The 16,259-nt window shown below is 47.7% G+C and overlaps 1 protein-coding gene across 1 annotated transcript in view; it reads right to left on the minus strand.

The window, feature by feature from the left end:
* The window catches only part of TARSL2 (threonyl-tRNA synthetase like 2), a 52,568-nt gene extending 37,877 nt beyond the window's left edge, over window positions 1-14,691 (minus strand). The window contains exons 1-6 of the mRNA XM_029238998.1: window positions 14,343-14,691; window positions 13,312-13,377; window positions 12,414-12,610; window positions 5,323-5,446; window positions 1,953-2,074; window positions 269-386 (exon numbers count right to left, since the gene is read on the minus strand). Coding sequence (XP_029094831.1) covers window positions 269-386; window positions 1,953-2,074; window positions 5,323-5,446; window positions 12,414-12,610; window positions 13,312-13,377; window positions 14,343-14,645 — 930 coding nt within the window. The 5' untranslated portion in view covers window positions 14,646-14,691. The remainder of the gene's footprint in view (window positions 1-268; window positions 387-1,952; window positions 2,075-5,322; window positions 5,447-12,413; window positions 12,611-13,311; window positions 13,378-14,342) is intronic.
* Window positions 14,692-16,259: the final 1,568 nt, after the last annotated feature.

The raw sequence follows: 16,259 nt of genomic DNA on the forward strand, positions 1-16,259 counted from the left end.
AAAACCCCAAACAAAAGAGGAAAACCCAGAATGAATAGATGGTATTATACATATTGTTGAATTCAATAGCCAGAGTACTAACAACACTCAGAATTAATCAGATTTGTAAAACACACATATGAAACTATTCACCCGGGCCTTCACCTACCTATGTCTGCATTAAAAATTCAACCAACCCGTTTGGAACAATTTGGTGAGCAGTGGCCAATTATTTGTTAAAACCAGTCGTCTGTGTTAAATATTGTTCACGTTCCCGGCACGAAATCACCTTAAACAGGTCCAGCAGGGCCTCCTTGCTGACTTCCAACCTTTCGAAAGGCTGCTGCTCTTTGATGATGGCCTTGCACGTGCTCTCCAGCGCTGGCAGCTCTGTGCTGGACACGGCCCTGCAGGGAAAAGCAGTGAGAATCAGCACAGATCGATCAGACATGACCTTAGACCTGTGGCCTTTGTCACCAGCTGACTAGCCTTCTACATCGAGGAACGTAGTTCTTTACTGTCCAGGACTTCAGAGGGTCAGTCATCCTTTCACAAGGCAGGTAACCCTACTTCTCAAAGAGGGAGACAGAGGCACCAGCTGATGAACTGCCCTCGGTTCTCTGAACAGCCCCGTTGGACACTCCCCAGCTGGACCACAAGCTCCTCCGGGGCCTGATCATCTGGGCAGTCTTCCTCATTCTTCACACATTTACGTTTTTGTTCAAAAGCGTAGTGTGGAGTGTGCGCCATGCCCCTGCCCTAGACCAGGAGATCCAGGCTGGGAGGGAGCTCTGAGAGTGTGAACTGCAGGTCAGCCGGCCTCCGCTGGGCAGCCCCGGCTCCTCTCAGGAACCCCTGTCTGTGCTCACACCCCTCCAGCCCTGTGGGCCACCTGCATTCCTCAAACAAGCCGCACACACCCCGACCCAGGGCTGTCCCACAGAGGCCTGGGACGTTCTTCCCCCACCAGCCTCAGAGCTCGCTCCCTCTCTCCCTCTGTCCCACCCCTGCTTCAAGGTCACTGAGCTCTCAGCTGACTGGCTGCCTGCTCAGGCCCCCACCTCCCCTTCACAGCCCTCACCCCCTCATCACCTCCGACGGCAGACGGCTGCGTGTCTGTCTATGCCTGTCCCTCCCATCCAGACTGCTGAGCCCACGAGGACAGGCTGATCTGTCCAGTGCAGAGTCAGCAGCACCAAGCCCGGAGCACACAGGGGCGTCAACACGTCCTGCAGAATGACTCCAGGGGGGACTACGCTGGACAGGTTGGGAGCAGGAGCTGCAGAGTGCCGGGCGCTCGGTTAGGGAGGGGTCACTTTGGCAGCATGGAGGTGGCAGATGGCGGGGAAATGTACCACGGTCGTCCAGGCAAGGACGCTGGGGGTCTATGTTAAGGCAGAAGGTGGGGGAGAACTACTTAGGGGATAAGACTGGCAGAACTGGATGGAGTGACTGGGGGGGGTAGGGGGGGGCAAGGAGCAGGGTGGGCTTGGGAAGACCCTCAGGTTTTGGTTTGAGAGCTGGTGGTTTCCTTAAGGGCGACGAGGGATATGGAGAAGGAGGTGGGCCGGGGCTGGGCCTGCTGCTTGTGATTTCAAGCACAGATCTACTTGAGGAACATGAGGCCGCTGAGAACCAGCCCCTCTGGCACCAGCTGTGGGACATGTGTGGCTGGGGTGGATAGCGCCCTTGACCATCACGGCGCAGAGCTGAACTATGTGCTCTCGAGGGATTAACCCTACAACTCTGGTCCGAATTAGTAGTTTGCCCTAGCCAAGTCTCAGGTTACATAAATAGTATATCACATCCTTCTCAAGAAAAGAAAGAAAACAATTTGAGAAGTTACCCTTGAATCTAAACTCATAAAATAATACTGTTCATAAATGGTGACCTAATCTATAATCACATTCTGCAATAGGTATTCACCACACTGATGTGTAACCACTATAAACACATGCACTCAGAGGCGTTACCTGTCTTTGAGGAACATGTCGTAGTAGAACCCGCAGTCGGTAGGTGGCCCGCAGCACAGGAGGCCCCCATAGTAGAGCTCCAGGGCTTCCCCGAGGACGTGGGCACTGGAGTGCCAGTACACCTGCAGGCAGGACAGAGGCCGCGGCCACGACCACGGGTCACGGGAAGCCATCAGGCAGACAAGAGGACAAGCGGGCACGTGGATACAGTGTAAGGGGACAGACACTGGGACACAAGGCAGCATCAGTCTCTGGCCACTGCTGACGAGAGATGCTTCCTGAGCCCTGTCTGGAATCCCCGGCAGCCGGCTGCTTGGTTCTAACGTGCAGCTGCTGCTCTGTGTGGCACTGAAGCCCAGCTCCTAAACCACTTCCTTCTGTGCCTTGACCACCGAGCAGAGCAGCCGCCCAGAGCCGGTCCAGGCCCAGCGCAGAGGAACGCCAGGGAGTGCCGGGCATGGGCCCCCTTCCTCCTCCTCCAGGCAGCCTCTCTGAATCAGATTCGAGGCCACAGCGGCTGCTCATGACATCGCTCACGTTAACAAGATCCTGCGTCTACACAGCAGTCTTCACGTGCTGAATAGCACGTGGCTGTGGAAGTCTGAAAGATAACTCAAGACAGAGGGGTCACTGAGGACTGTCTGCTGGCTGCCGGGGTCCCCTGGGCAGGGTGTACACTAGTTAATTCACTGCAGTCCAAGGGCCAGTCATTAGCTCTACAAGTTCAGAAAGTTGATTGGGTTTTGAATTACCAAGGAATCAACGGTTTATGGATACACTAAAACTAACCAGTCACCAAATATCAATAAATATAGATGCCAAAGGAACAAGACAATCGAGTCCTCTGGCAGCACCTTCCTCAATTAAATAGGAAACAAATTGCAATTAGAAAGCTGTCTGAGATAATAAACCGGAGTAGAGGGAGTTAGCTGGTTGAGCAGGCTCCGTGCAATCCCGACCCGCGGCACCAGGCCTAGAGGCAGAACCCTCTGCTTGGGATGATACAGGATGGCAGGCTGGCTGCCAGCGTCAGCCCAAGTACCTTCTTCGGTGCATTGTGCGCACCTGGAAATCAACTGAGCCAAACACTGTGTTAGGTGCTAGAGACACAAGAGAGAAAGAAATGAGAGCCACTGGCCTCATGCGGTTTGCAGCCTAGTGGGAGAGAGGGCAGGCAACAAACCTCTAAGTGCATCATCGCAAGACGAGAAGTGTATTTAAAAGAAGATGAGGGCTTCCCTGGTGGCGCAGTGGTTGAGAGTCCACCTGCCGATGCAGGGGACACGGGTTCGTGCCCCAGTCCGGGAATATCCCACATGCCACGGAGCGGCTGGGCCCGTGAGCCATGGCTGCTGAGCCTGTGCGTCCGGAGCCTATGCTCCGCAACGGGAGAGGCCACAACAGTGAGCGGCCCGTGTACCGCAAAAAAAAGATGAACAGGGTGCTGTAATCAAGAATCATGGCAGAGGCCCTGTATTCACAGCATGGTTACGGTTGGGGGGATGTATCACAAAGCAGCTTGAGGAAGGCTGACAGGTAAGAACAAGCCAGCGGCCATGCAGGCCTTGGAGAGGGATTTGAGTTTTATTCTAATGAGTGGGATGTATTAAAAGGTTTTAAGCAGAAAAGAAATGATTGAATTTACATTTAAAACATAGGGCATCACAGAACTAGCAGCTTGGGTTCTTACATATATCTGGTTTTGTTTACACCTCAGATAAGTACCTTGTTTACACCTCAGGTAAGTACCTATGCTTCCTGAGCATGAGGTCCCAGCAGCACATCGCTGACTGCTCCTGGGAGTTTGGCAAAGATTTAGAGCAGAACGAATACCCACATACATTCTCCTGCTGGACAGCATGCTTGCAAAAGGAAATATCTATTAGATATATTTTAAACTTGAAAGCTCTACCATTTTATAAAATGCTCCTTGTTTCTGGTGCGCGTATTTATCAACTTTACATGAACATTCTTGCTGTCACTTTCAACATGACTTTACCTAGAGGGTGGGGACTATTTACTTTCCTATGTTACATCATGCACTAAATAGTCTTGTAAATAGAAGCATCTTTTAAAATAGAAGTTTAAGAGTTTGCTATACAAAGGAGACGAATTTTTCTGTAAAGTAAAAAATGCTTTACAAAATCATTAATTTTATCATCTTGTAGATCTGAGTTTTCTAGATTTGCTTTTCTAGAATTTCCTTTTCATGGATATGCATTAAATATTCATAAATGGGTTTATGCTCAAAATCTTAATATGTTCATAGTAACAGGAAAATAAAATCCAAGAACAACAACAAAAAAGTCTCTGTTACTAAGTTACACTAAAAGAAGCATCAAGAGCTTGGAAAAGTTACTGAACCATCCTGAGCCTGTGTACTATTAACACGGTACCTGTGTGAAAAGGTAAGTGCAGACTCAGGGAGATAATGTACACGAGGGGCTGGGGCTGGTGCCTGGCACGGAACATTCTCATTTCCATAAACAACCACAAGTATTTCGGAAGCCCTGCAATGTGACACCAGGTGCCATGTTAGTATCAGGGTAGGCAGAGGGGCGGGCTGATGAGACACTCTAGAAACATTCCCCAAGATAATATGATAAATAAGTTTTCTCTTTCATGATGTCACTAAACACAGGGGGAAAGAACTCCAAAGAGGCCGACCCCTCCATGGAACATTAAGTTTGGTAGCTCCCCCGGCCCCCCACCCAAACACCTGACAGACTGAAAGCCTGCAGCAGCCCACTGTTAAAGAATCTGTTAGAGAACAGTGTCTGCAGGTCAACCAAGAGCCAGCTAGTGTGGGAAAGTGCTCAGGTCTTGGCAGGATTCCGCCCTCAGGAGAGGGTTAAAGCTAACTGCCGGGCCAGCTACCACGGCTGCTCCTACTTGACTTCTCCGGAGGCTGACACCACCCGAAAGTGTCTAGTCGTTTATTTCCTTGCTCACTACCCCTCCCACCAGTGAACTCTCTGTAGCAGGAGCCTCTGCCGCCCCACAAGGTCTGGCACGTGCACCCAACAGCTTAGATACTGGTCAGCTGACTGAGGGAATCAATACATGTTCACAAGTTCTGGGGTGACAGCTGGCATATAGTTAGGTGACAGTTGTTTGGGTTAGATCTTAAGTGAGAAAAACTAAATAATACATATAAGCTATGTATTTCATTTAAAAACTGCTCTTTCTGAATCACTTTTAAATATGGTGTTATTAATATTATATTTATTAAACACCAACAAATGCATTTTAAACCTTAGAAGGCCACAAAACCCATCATTCTTGACTTCGGTATGTGGCTTCATAATTACATAATGTAATTGACAACATAAATAGCCGAAGTATGGTGGGTTGGTCTTTAAACACTTACAGCTTGGGCTTCCTTGTCCTCAAACATGAGCAGCTCTAGGGTGGAGTCCCCTTCCAGCGGACGGTCCAGGTCCCACAGCTCCCCATTCACTTTGGCTATCACTGTGCTTTCTGCCAGCTCCTGACTGGTGAGAGAACAGTCACGTGGGCGTTAACGCACCACAGGCTAAAACAAAAGATGAAAATGATTTCCAGGGTTTCTTTCTTTAGTGGAAAGTACAAACATAAACTAATAGGATAGATTTTTTTAAAATTTTGTAACACTTATTTTAAGTACAAAAGTAATAAGATACGTTCACTGTAAAAACTCAAAAAACAGAGAATGCACAGAATAAAATAAAAATCACATAAATCTCACCACCCAGATATCACCACTCATATAACATTCTGGCACACGTTTTTCCAGTCTTTATCTATACCCGCCCCTCCTTCACACACCACACACACACACACACACACACACACGCACACACCCCCATCATAAAAAAACATAGTTGCCTACATAATTTTCTTCACAACTATGCCATCAGACAGACTCCCAGAACATTCTGGAAGGACCACACTGATTAAGGAAGCCTCCTGCACACCAGGTCGTTGTGTGCTATCAGAGCGTACACTGCACAGACATCTGTGCACAGGCGGCTTTGTTCTTTGGTGACTTTTCTGGGAATAGGCCTTTGGAAGTAAAACTGTTAGGTCAAAGAGCATGTGCCTCTGAAGGACTGCTGATAAATATTGTTTGAATGTACCACTTCCACGCACCCTGATTTTTTCAAACTTTGCCAATGTGATGTTGGAAATGGTTGTTTTAATTTGATTTATTGGATTATAAATGTTTACTGGCCAGTTTACTTTTATGAACTGTCCATGTCCTTTGCCTATTTTCTACTGAGGTGTTGATCCTTTTCCTTTGTGTGTGTGTGTGTGTGTGTGTGTGTGTGTGTGTGTCTTTTCATTAACATTTATTGTTTGAAAATTACTGACAAAAATAACATGTTAAGAGAAGAGACCTAGAAAGCACAGAAAAGCACAAAGAAAAAAAATCACCCTCTGGACTTCCCTGACGGTCTAGTGGTTATGACTTCGTGCTTCCAACACAGGGGGGTACAGGTTCGATCCCTGGTTGGGGAACTAAGATCCCACGTGTGCGGCCAAAAAAAAGATTCACCCTCAATCCAGTCACCCAGAAATTACTGTTAACATTTGCTGTCTGTCTTTCCACTTTTTTGGATAAATACATACACCAATGTAAAAATTTTAATAGTATTACTCTTTGTTATATGATAACCTACTTTTTAAACTTAACAATAAACCATGACATTTTCCCCAACAGACTTGTAAAACATGCTATTTGACAGCTGCAGTAGAATTAAGATTTGTTTAATGAACCCACTATTGCTGGGATTTGGGTTATTTCTTTGTGGGTTTTGGTTTTTCTTGTTTTGACAATGACAAATAAAGCTGCAATGGACATTCTTGAACATACATCTCAGTTCCTGATTATTTTCTCAGCAAAAATTCTAGAAGTAAAACTACTGAGTCAAGGGATAAGCACTTTTAATGACTTTAATTGGACTATATTACCAAATTTTCCTATCAGGAGAGGGTCCCAAAATACCTTTCTCTGTGCTCTCACCTTGAGGAGTACAAAATTGTGTCCTCTTGACAATGTTAACGTTTTCATTTGCATTTCTGTGAGTAACTTGAGCAAGGGGCACAGCACTGCGGTTAACAGCACACACTCTAGGGTCAGGCCGACCTGGGGTTAAACACTGGACAATTTACTCAGCTTTCCTAAGCCTCGGTTTCCTCGTCAGCGAGATGGGAATTGCAGGGCCTTCCTCATATATTTATCCTAAGGATTAAATAAGGTGTGCTCATACTAAGAACTTAATGCACGTTCAGTACTGTCATCAGTGGAGCAGAATTTTATCTTCACCTTCGCTGGCCATGCCAGGCTGCTAAGGGCTCCTCAAGCCCATTCTCTCTGTCCTCTACAATCAGTGCCTGGCCGTCCTTGCAGCAGGAGGCAGCCACGTGGCTTAGGTGGAGGCAGAAGCGGTGTCCAGCACTGCCATATCTCAGCCTTAACGCCATGCAGGGCACCTGTCCATCCGGCCCTCTGTAGATGGAGCACACATGCTACGACCTTTGGACCATACGGACAAAGGAACACTGTACCAGACCATCCAACAGCCAGATGGAAGGAATTCAGGTCCCCAAATAAACGTATGGAGAAGCGCTGCATGCCAACCTGGACCCCGCACCCCCAGACTGCTGTCAGAGAGGCTCTAGTCGTATTTAAGGCACTAAGTTTTCTGTGGCCTGTTGCAGCAGCTTAGCCTGTGTCTTAACGCAGAAATAAGGGCCTGCAAGTGAGTAACAAAAACAAATCATCCGGCATTGGCTTAGCGGATGGGCGGTGGGTTACACAGAAAGAGGTACTCAGACGTGGAAAGCCAATAACCCTGTTACAGCATAACGAAGTGTCTCCTAAGACTTGCAGGCAAATAATGTGCTTACGATGCCTGTAGCACATGAGTAAACGGTTATACAAAGGCAAACGCTGGGATACACTGGGGAACTCTCGTGGCTTTTAACAAAATACTACCAGGCCAAGATCAGCTCAGACGGTATTTGTCCCCTTGCGAGGGAGGCTCTCTCCGCATGCGACCTGTAAGCTCAACTGACTGGGAGTTCAGAAGTGTGAGGCTGTGCAAGATGCAAAAACAATCTTCTGTCCCAAAGAGCAGGAGGAACAGGCACTGACAGCCCTTTTCAAAGGCCGCACAGAGACAGACAACACAGCCTGGTCCAGCTACAAGGATCAGAGCCCGCAACCTCCAGTTTTGTCTGATCTTGGCCCATTTAACTGAGGGAGAGAGGAACAAGCAAAGGGCAAAGGCCAGGGAGTAAAAGGGTGAGAAGTCTCTGTCTAGGAGAAATCTTCAGTATGGTTACTTTCATGGGAAACCGACTAGAAGCTTCTAGTTAGAAGCCTACTACGGTTAATTGCTTGAGGGAATTGTTTTGCCAAACAAACTACAAGCCCAGCTTACAAGTACCTGTCACTGATCCTCAGGAGCCCTGAGCCCCACGTGTGCACCAGCAGGAGCCGCACCAGCAAACCTTGCGGCCTCCACCATGAACAACTGCCCGCACTTCAGATGTGGCAAGTGAAGGCGAGGGACAACGACAAGCCCTCCAAATTGCAAAATCAGGGCCGACAGAGGGCGGTGGACAAGAGAGCTGCTCCCAGAGGACAAAGGGTGGCCAGATGGTTTGACCCGAGCCCCACCCACGGCCAGGCTGCAGACAAGATCTGGGGGCTCCTGACTACCACTGTCTGCCGCATCACTCCTCTTTTTTCCAAATGACACTTTAATCGCGATTGTGTTTATCCCACCACCATATACACGTGGCGTGGGCAGCCTCGTCTATCAGTTTACTTGCTGCTAGAGCACGAGCAGCCAGCCGATGGGGGTGTTGTGTGCTTCACCTGAAAATCCTGGGCTTTCTGCTGCCAGGGCCTGGAGTCGTCTCACCTGGAGAGTGAGGGAGTGTGGGGGATGATGCACGGCGGATGCTCACAGGTGTCTGGAGGTTCCAGCAGCACGCCGTGGCGGATGCTGTCCCCAAGACCATCCTTCCTTTCTCCTGTGGTGAGAGTGCCAGGGCTGGACACGTGGCCAGCCAGCAGGAGCTACGTTTCCATTCTCTTACAGGCGGCGTAGCTGTGTGACTAAGCGTGAGCTAACAGGCTGTAGGTGGGAATTAAAACGTGCTGCTCCAGGGTCTTGGCCTCAAAGCACCCTTGCTCTCCAGCCGCTCTTCCCCTGCCTGCAAGCAGGTCCATGGGTGTGACCCAGCCTCCACCCCTAGACGTGGACAAACCCTACCTAAGGGGATGGCAGAGCGACAAGATGCGGGGATCTTGGGTCCATGAAGGACTGCCTAGACCGGAGACGCCCACCAGCCTGGCCACCACGAGTCTCTCAGGGGAGAATGTGGCATCTGCCTTATTTAAACCCTAGGGCTCTTTCCTGCAGCAGTTTAGTCAGAAGCCGCTGGGGGGCTCCTGGAAACACAGATGACTAACTGATTCAGCAAGTGTGGGATGGGGCCCGAGAATCTGCTCTTCCAGCAAGTTCCCAGGTGATGCTAATGCTGCTGGTTTGGGGACCACATTCCAAGAACTACTCTTCAATGAACTACTATGAACTGTCCTTTGCTCATTTTTTCTGCTGGGGTATTTCCTTGGGATAAATGGCTATGTATAGAATGACTGGATCCAAGGGTTGGGGTTTGCACATTTAAGAAAGAGACTGCGCCTCTGCATCCACCCTCCATTCCCCCACCAGTGCCATTTCCCCAATATCATATCAATATTAACCATTATTCATAAATCTTTGACAGACCAATAGATAATATTAATTTGCATTTCTAAGATTATCTTTTCCTCCTTTTTATGCGTCATTTTTACGCATAGCCATTTTTCCTAAGTGTTTTAGACTCTGTCCGTCTTTTCCTTAATGATTTGTACCTTAACATGTTACACTTAGGAAGGCCGACACTCCCACAGAGCAGGGAAAATCATCCATGCAATCAAGTCTCAGTAAACCAAGGGAACAGTCAGTATAATTTAATAAAACTATTATTTTTAACTTTATTTTTATAACCATACACCTTGCTGCACCCTTACTTATTTTAATAGTTTTTCAGTTAATACTGTTCTCTAATTCACTTTTTTAGTTTCCTCCTAGTTTAATTGTTCTTTTTCTAACTGCCTGAGTTGAATTCTTAGTTATTTCATTTTTTTTTATTCAATAATAAAAGCCTTCAACACTATAAATCTGTTCCTGATCACCACTTCAGATGTATTACATAGATTTTGAAATATATTCTCTTCATTAAAAGTATTTTCTAAGAATACTCCTTTTTTACTCTTTTTATTTCTGAAAATACTTTTTATTTCTTTTCACCTGAGTATTTTGAAGTTTTTTTAATTTCCTAGTTTTGTTTTGTCTTGTCATTTAATGCTTACTGAGTTCACAACGGATTTCACTTTGCTCACAGAATGCTAACTCTGTGTTTCTGTATTTTATTAAGATTCTGAGGAACCTAAAGCACGACCACAGGTGTCAAGAGAGAAGGCACCATCTGGGCCACAGCACAGAGATCAGGGACTAGCCACGAAGCCTACCTTAGAGTGTTATTATTCAGACCATATAATCTTAATTTTGGGCTATTTGATCAAAAACTGAGAAAGGCATGTTAAGGTCTGCCACTCTTTGTAAGGCCAACTGGCCCGAGGCAGGGGAACACAATCAGATTCACAGGTTGCATCAGAACGAAATTCTCCGGACCACCCAGTTCCAGAAACTGCCCTGGAGACATTCCGGACCACCCAGTTCCAGGAACTGACCTGGGGACTTTGAACCCAGCCCAGCCTTCCCGCCTTTCGAGGGGCGGGATTAACGGTCTCCCAGGATACCCGAAAAGACCACCAAATAAGGAATACCCTGTGCCCTCCCAGATTCACCACACCCCTTTCCCTTCTTCCCCTATAAAATCTTGCCCAACCCTCGCCCGGGCGCGACTTCTCTGGCCCCCTTTCTCTCGGACCAGTGAACCTCGCCCGGGAGCGCTCCCTAATAAAGCTCACTTGAAGCTTTCCTCTGTTTCGCAGTGCCGTTTGTTAAGATCTGACCTTACACTCTTAAGTTCCTATAATCTTGTATTTCTGGTTTGATGCTACGTTATATAACTCATAAAGGTGCATGACAAATTGGGAATTACACTGTTCTTTTATTTTAAAAATAAGCCTCAGTCTCCCATTCAATGATTCTGTCTAATGATTTAGACAGCCCTAAATTCTGCTGTCTGATGGTAACATTAAGACCACTGCTTTCTTCTTATCAGGTTTGCCTGATATAGCTTTGCCCATGCTTTAGTTTTGGACAATTTTACTTTTTAGACACTCCTGTAACCCCTCCGTCATTAAACTCGAGGGTGGTTTTAAACTAGTACCTGTGGGAATGCAAGTCACTGACTGTACAATGAGAACACGTCCTATAATGAAATGACCTTGTTTCCCAAGCTTGGACAGTCTCTTCAGTGCAGGACGGCTCAGACTTCAATCCACCAACATGCAAATGACTCTCCACAAGGAAACATAAACTTATTTTTGCCTCAAAGCCCGTTCCCAGCACATCTATTCCTCTCTCCTGGAAAGCACAGGAACAAGTTGGGAGGGGCCTTTAGGGTGTATGATATAATAGGATGAAAAATACAATCTTAACTATATTTTTCAAAGGAAATCTGAAGATTTTAATTGTTGAATAGTTTGCTTTTTAAATAATAAGTTTATTTACATGGCAGTTCTGAGCTATAGCTTCCACAGAATTTTATTTAATGCCAGGAATTAACATTAGTCAAAACAACACAACTTCACTGAAGTATCTAATTTCTAGGAAGGTCAAAGCTTCCAGGGCTGATCATAGCTCTAACACATACATCTTCAATCTATAATTAATAGGCCTTTTTGTACATTTCTAGAGTTGCTTTCATTTTCAGAGTATCTCTCATATATAGTATTTTATTTAATCTTTACAATCTCGTAAGGTAAACGATAAAAGTATTATTATTTCCACTTAAGATTTAAGAAAACAGGCTTGGAAAGCTTGAGGGATCTGCCCACATTGGTCCAAAGACCCACCCACAGTTATTTACTGGTGGAACAATGGCTTGGAGTCAAGCCCAACAAAAGACCTGTAAAATCTCATGGAAATAACTTGATGATGAACCGGGTCAATGTAATGTCACCTGTCAAGGATTATACATTTTTCTCTCCTATATGTTTTTATTAGAACTCTAAAAGTTGGACCCTTGAAAGAGAAGGAGATTGTGTTCTGATATTCAATTACTTATTAAATGGCCCCTTTAGAAGCCAAGAGGTAAATAATTACCTAATTACATTTAATTTATTCAATTGAGTAAGAAAAGAATATCTTAGCAGTCCCTAAGAACACATTTTCACCAAGCTCTGGCCCAACACTTAGTGCTGATTATCTGCTCCACACTACGGTTTACCTAATTTCAGCAGCCACTTGGTAAGGTGTCGTTTTCCAAGCTTCCCCTTCCACTGTTTTCCCATCAGCCACTCTTACTGTGATCACATTGCTTGTATTCCCCTTTTTTTCATAAATGGCAAGTAAGAGCTGATGATCTTTCTTCAGTATTTCAAAAAGCTTCAATCTTTCCTTCACAAAATTTGGTGGATTCTTCACCTGAAAACCATTAGAATACAGAAGGGTTAACAGACACAGTCCACTTTTTTCTAACTGCTCAGCTCTAAATAAGCCCCACCCCTTCTCAGCAGGTCCCCAAGCAAGCCCCTAGGACTCTGCTTTCACTCTCACCCCCTGGAGATTCCCCTCCCAGGGTCTAACTCCCTCCTAGCTCTCAGGATCCTGCGCAAAGCCCTCCTCTTCCAACTACCACACACACTGGCATCGCCCTTTTCCACAGGTTTAACATGCTCGTGCACAGAGCAACACAACTCAGCCTTTATTGATACACCATCTGACTTTGTTCTCTAGTTGTTTCTCCCGTTTGTCTGAACTCCCCAACCCGATGGATCCCTGAGGCCAAGATCCCTCTACTCCTACCAAATGTTGATGTGCCTGATCAATTCTGGTTGTTTTAATGATTTATATTTAAAAAACAAAGAAGCCGGTGTCCTTAACACAAAAGAAGAGCTCTGCTTTCTCAACTTAAATAGACTAAGGAGCCCTTTACAGCTGTGGGGCTGGCTCACCTCTAAGTTAAGACATCTTGTATCTAAGGCTAACAAAATTTTAAACACACTCCTGTGGCCCAAGCCGTAATTTACAGCAACTGTTTTAATTAAAACCCCTGGGCAATTAACTACATAAGCATATTTAAATTATAGGTAGTATTTTATATCATTTCCACAGCAATGACTTACCTCACTGTCAGGCCCGCTTTCCTTCTTCTTTTTAATGTCCTTTCCTTGGCTCTGACTAGGAGGAGGCTGAGAAATAAAGGGAAATAATAAACAACTCATCCCAATGACAACAAAGAGCAACATATCTGAAGCCCGAAGCAGGAGAGGGACAGGCCAGCAGGCAGCAAGCGTCCCATGTTTAGAGGCTCACGGCTGGGGCTCTCCTGACCATTACCTACAACCTTCAACAGGTAAGCCGTCTTCTGGGGTTCAATCCTTCCTGAATGTGCACTTTCACACATTCTTGCTAAGTACACTTAATATATTTTGCTCTTTAAAGTTTTTCCCCCCTAAATTTTAAACAAATAATGTCCCTGGATTAATGGTTGCATAGCTGCTCCCAGAGACTTTAAATGCACTGTTTCAGGAAGGTGTTGCCCAGGAGCACCACAGTCCGCTGGTACAAGGACTGAGAACACCCACAGTCTGAGAAGGCCTTCAGAACTTAGAAATGCATTACGTTAGAAGGTAAGTGAACCAAAACATTAAAATACGCTATTAAATGACAATATTAAATACGCAAATCTCAAGATAGACCTCCAAAACAAGGCAACAACTAAACACCTCAAACCACCTGTCATAAACAGCTCAGACCAGCCATTCACCAGGGGAAAGGGAAATGTTTCTACATGGAGCTGTTGGTCTTCCTGCCCAAGAAAATAAGTGTGAATTTTAAACACTGCAGCATTTTTTTCAGACAGGAAAATGCTATTTCTGCCACTGAAGAAAATGTGCGCCGAGCAATTTACGGGAAGAGCTGAGACATTACAGCGTTAGGTCAGCCTGGCGATCGCTGGAGACGCAGCGGCCGCGGCGTGTCCAGTCTGTCGCGGGTTCCCAGCCCGAGTGAGAGCGCGGGGCAGGGGGCCAGGAGGGCAGGCCCCGCCCCGCCCCCGCAGCGCACCTGCCGCCGCACGCACCCCCACCTGCCGCCCCAGGGCTCTCAGCGCACGAGCTCCGCCACGCCCTGCGGACAGGCACTAGCCCGGTACCTGAGCGCCCGCAGCCTCGCGCCCGGCCTCCTGCCGCAGCGTGCTCTCCCGCCGCGCCTGGTGGCTCAGCTCCTCCGCGAGGCACAGCCGCAGGCGGTACAGGCGGTGGCGCAGCTCGCGGTTCTCGGCCCGCAGCTGCGCCACCTCGCGCGTGAGGCACGGCCCCTCGGCCTGGCAGCGGTCGGGCGCGTTCAGCTGCTCGTCTCTCAGGCGGTGGACCTCCGTCCACAGCCAGCGGATGTCCTCCTCCTGCCGCGCCAGGCGCGACGCCACGGTATCCGCTGCCAGGGCCTCGGCCGCCATGGCGTCCGCCTCGCCTCACACAGGTACCGGCGCCCCGTGGGACACAGTCGCCAGCTAAGGGCGCACTGCGGTGTCCGGGCGGGGGCCCGACGCTATATAAATAGCGGGGCGGGTGGGGGGAAACGGGGTGACGGGGCGGGGCTCGCTGTACAGTGTAGGGGCGGGAAGATAGGAGCTGAGGAGGGCGGAGATATGGGGTGGGGCTATAGGAACTGTAGGGGGCGGGGTGAAGGGGAGAGACTGAGCGATAGGAACTGTAGGACGATGGGGAGGGGTGGGGCCGGCTGTGCACTACAGAGGCTGGGCTATTGGAACTGTAGAGGGCGGGGCAAAGGAGAGGGGTGAGGCTGGCTGTGCACTGCAGGGGCAAGGCTGTAGGAACGGGGCGGGGGAGACGGGTTGGGGCGGGGCTGGTGTACCCACATTGGACACGCTTCGGGGCTGGGGACCAAAACAGGCAGAGTGACCTGGAGAGTGGAGTGGGCCCTAAACAGGCTCGCTGTGCCTTCAAAGCTACGAGTATGTCGCCAAAATGCATATTGTCCAAAACCATCTCCCTTCCCAGAATGGCTCCTGTTTTCCCTCTCGTGAATCCATGGCAGTTACCATTCTTTTAACTTGCCACCAGGTTCTAAAAAGTGGCCACTGAGAATTGACCTTCTTTGGCCTCATGCCAAGGCTGCCCAAATGCAAAGGTCGCTGCACCAGGGCACGCAGATCGCTACAAAAATTTAAATCTGATGGCAAGAAATTGCTAGTTCCTCGAGGGTAGGACAAATGCCACATAGGTCTTTGTATCCCTTATAACCATAAGCACACACCTTCCCGTAGTAGGGACACAAGTTGGTTTTTATTAATATTCTTAGGGCTTAGAATGTGGCAAACCTTGTTCTAAATTCTGTACACAGATATTAACTCCTTTAATACTTATAGCGAGAGACACTATTGTTATAGCCGTTTATAGATGGAGAAACTGAAACACAGAGAGGCTAAGTGTTCAAGGTCACACCACCTCTGCATGGCACATCTGAGGTTCAAGCTTCGACCATCCGAGGCATGTTTATGTGCTCAGCACCAGGCTGCCTTTCAACCGCGGTAAAGTTTAACTGAACAGGTAGCCTGATGAGATGCAGGCCATGAATGTCATCGTGGTTCCAAAATGGGAGAGCTTAGTTTGGACTGGTGCAGTTGGGAAGGGAGCAGATGCTCTGGAAAAGAAAGGCTGGCAGGTGTTAGGAAGGAGAGGTGGATGAATGCCTCTGTAGGAGGTGAGGGGGCGAGCTGATTGGAGTCACACACAGCTCCCAGGAGGAGGTTCCATAAGTATGACACTAATACCAGTGCGTCTTTGTTATTCCCTCCCCTGACCAGCTTCTGGACGGAGTTACACAGACTCACAGGCTCCACAGCCTTCCCACTGTCTTCCCCACTTCCCCCCATCTGATTTCTGCTCCTCCCGTTCTGGCGTGACCTACGCACTGTCAGATGCCGTGGCCTTTGTAATTTGTCTCTCTTAGGCCCCATCGCCAACCCCCAGGAAACCGCTGATCTGCTTTCTGTCACTATAGGTTAGTTTACATTTTCTGGAGTTTTCTATAAATGGAATCATATGGT

Source organism: Monodon monoceros, unplaced genomic scaffold (genome assembly GCF_005190385.1).
Source record: "Monodon monoceros isolate NGI ecotype Baffin Bay Population unplaced genomic scaffold, NGI_Narwhal_1 Super_Scaffold_21, whole genome shotgun sequence".
Taxonomy (NCBI): domain Eukaryota; kingdom Metazoa; phylum Chordata; class Mammalia; order Artiodactyla; family Monodontidae; genus Monodon; species Monodon monoceros.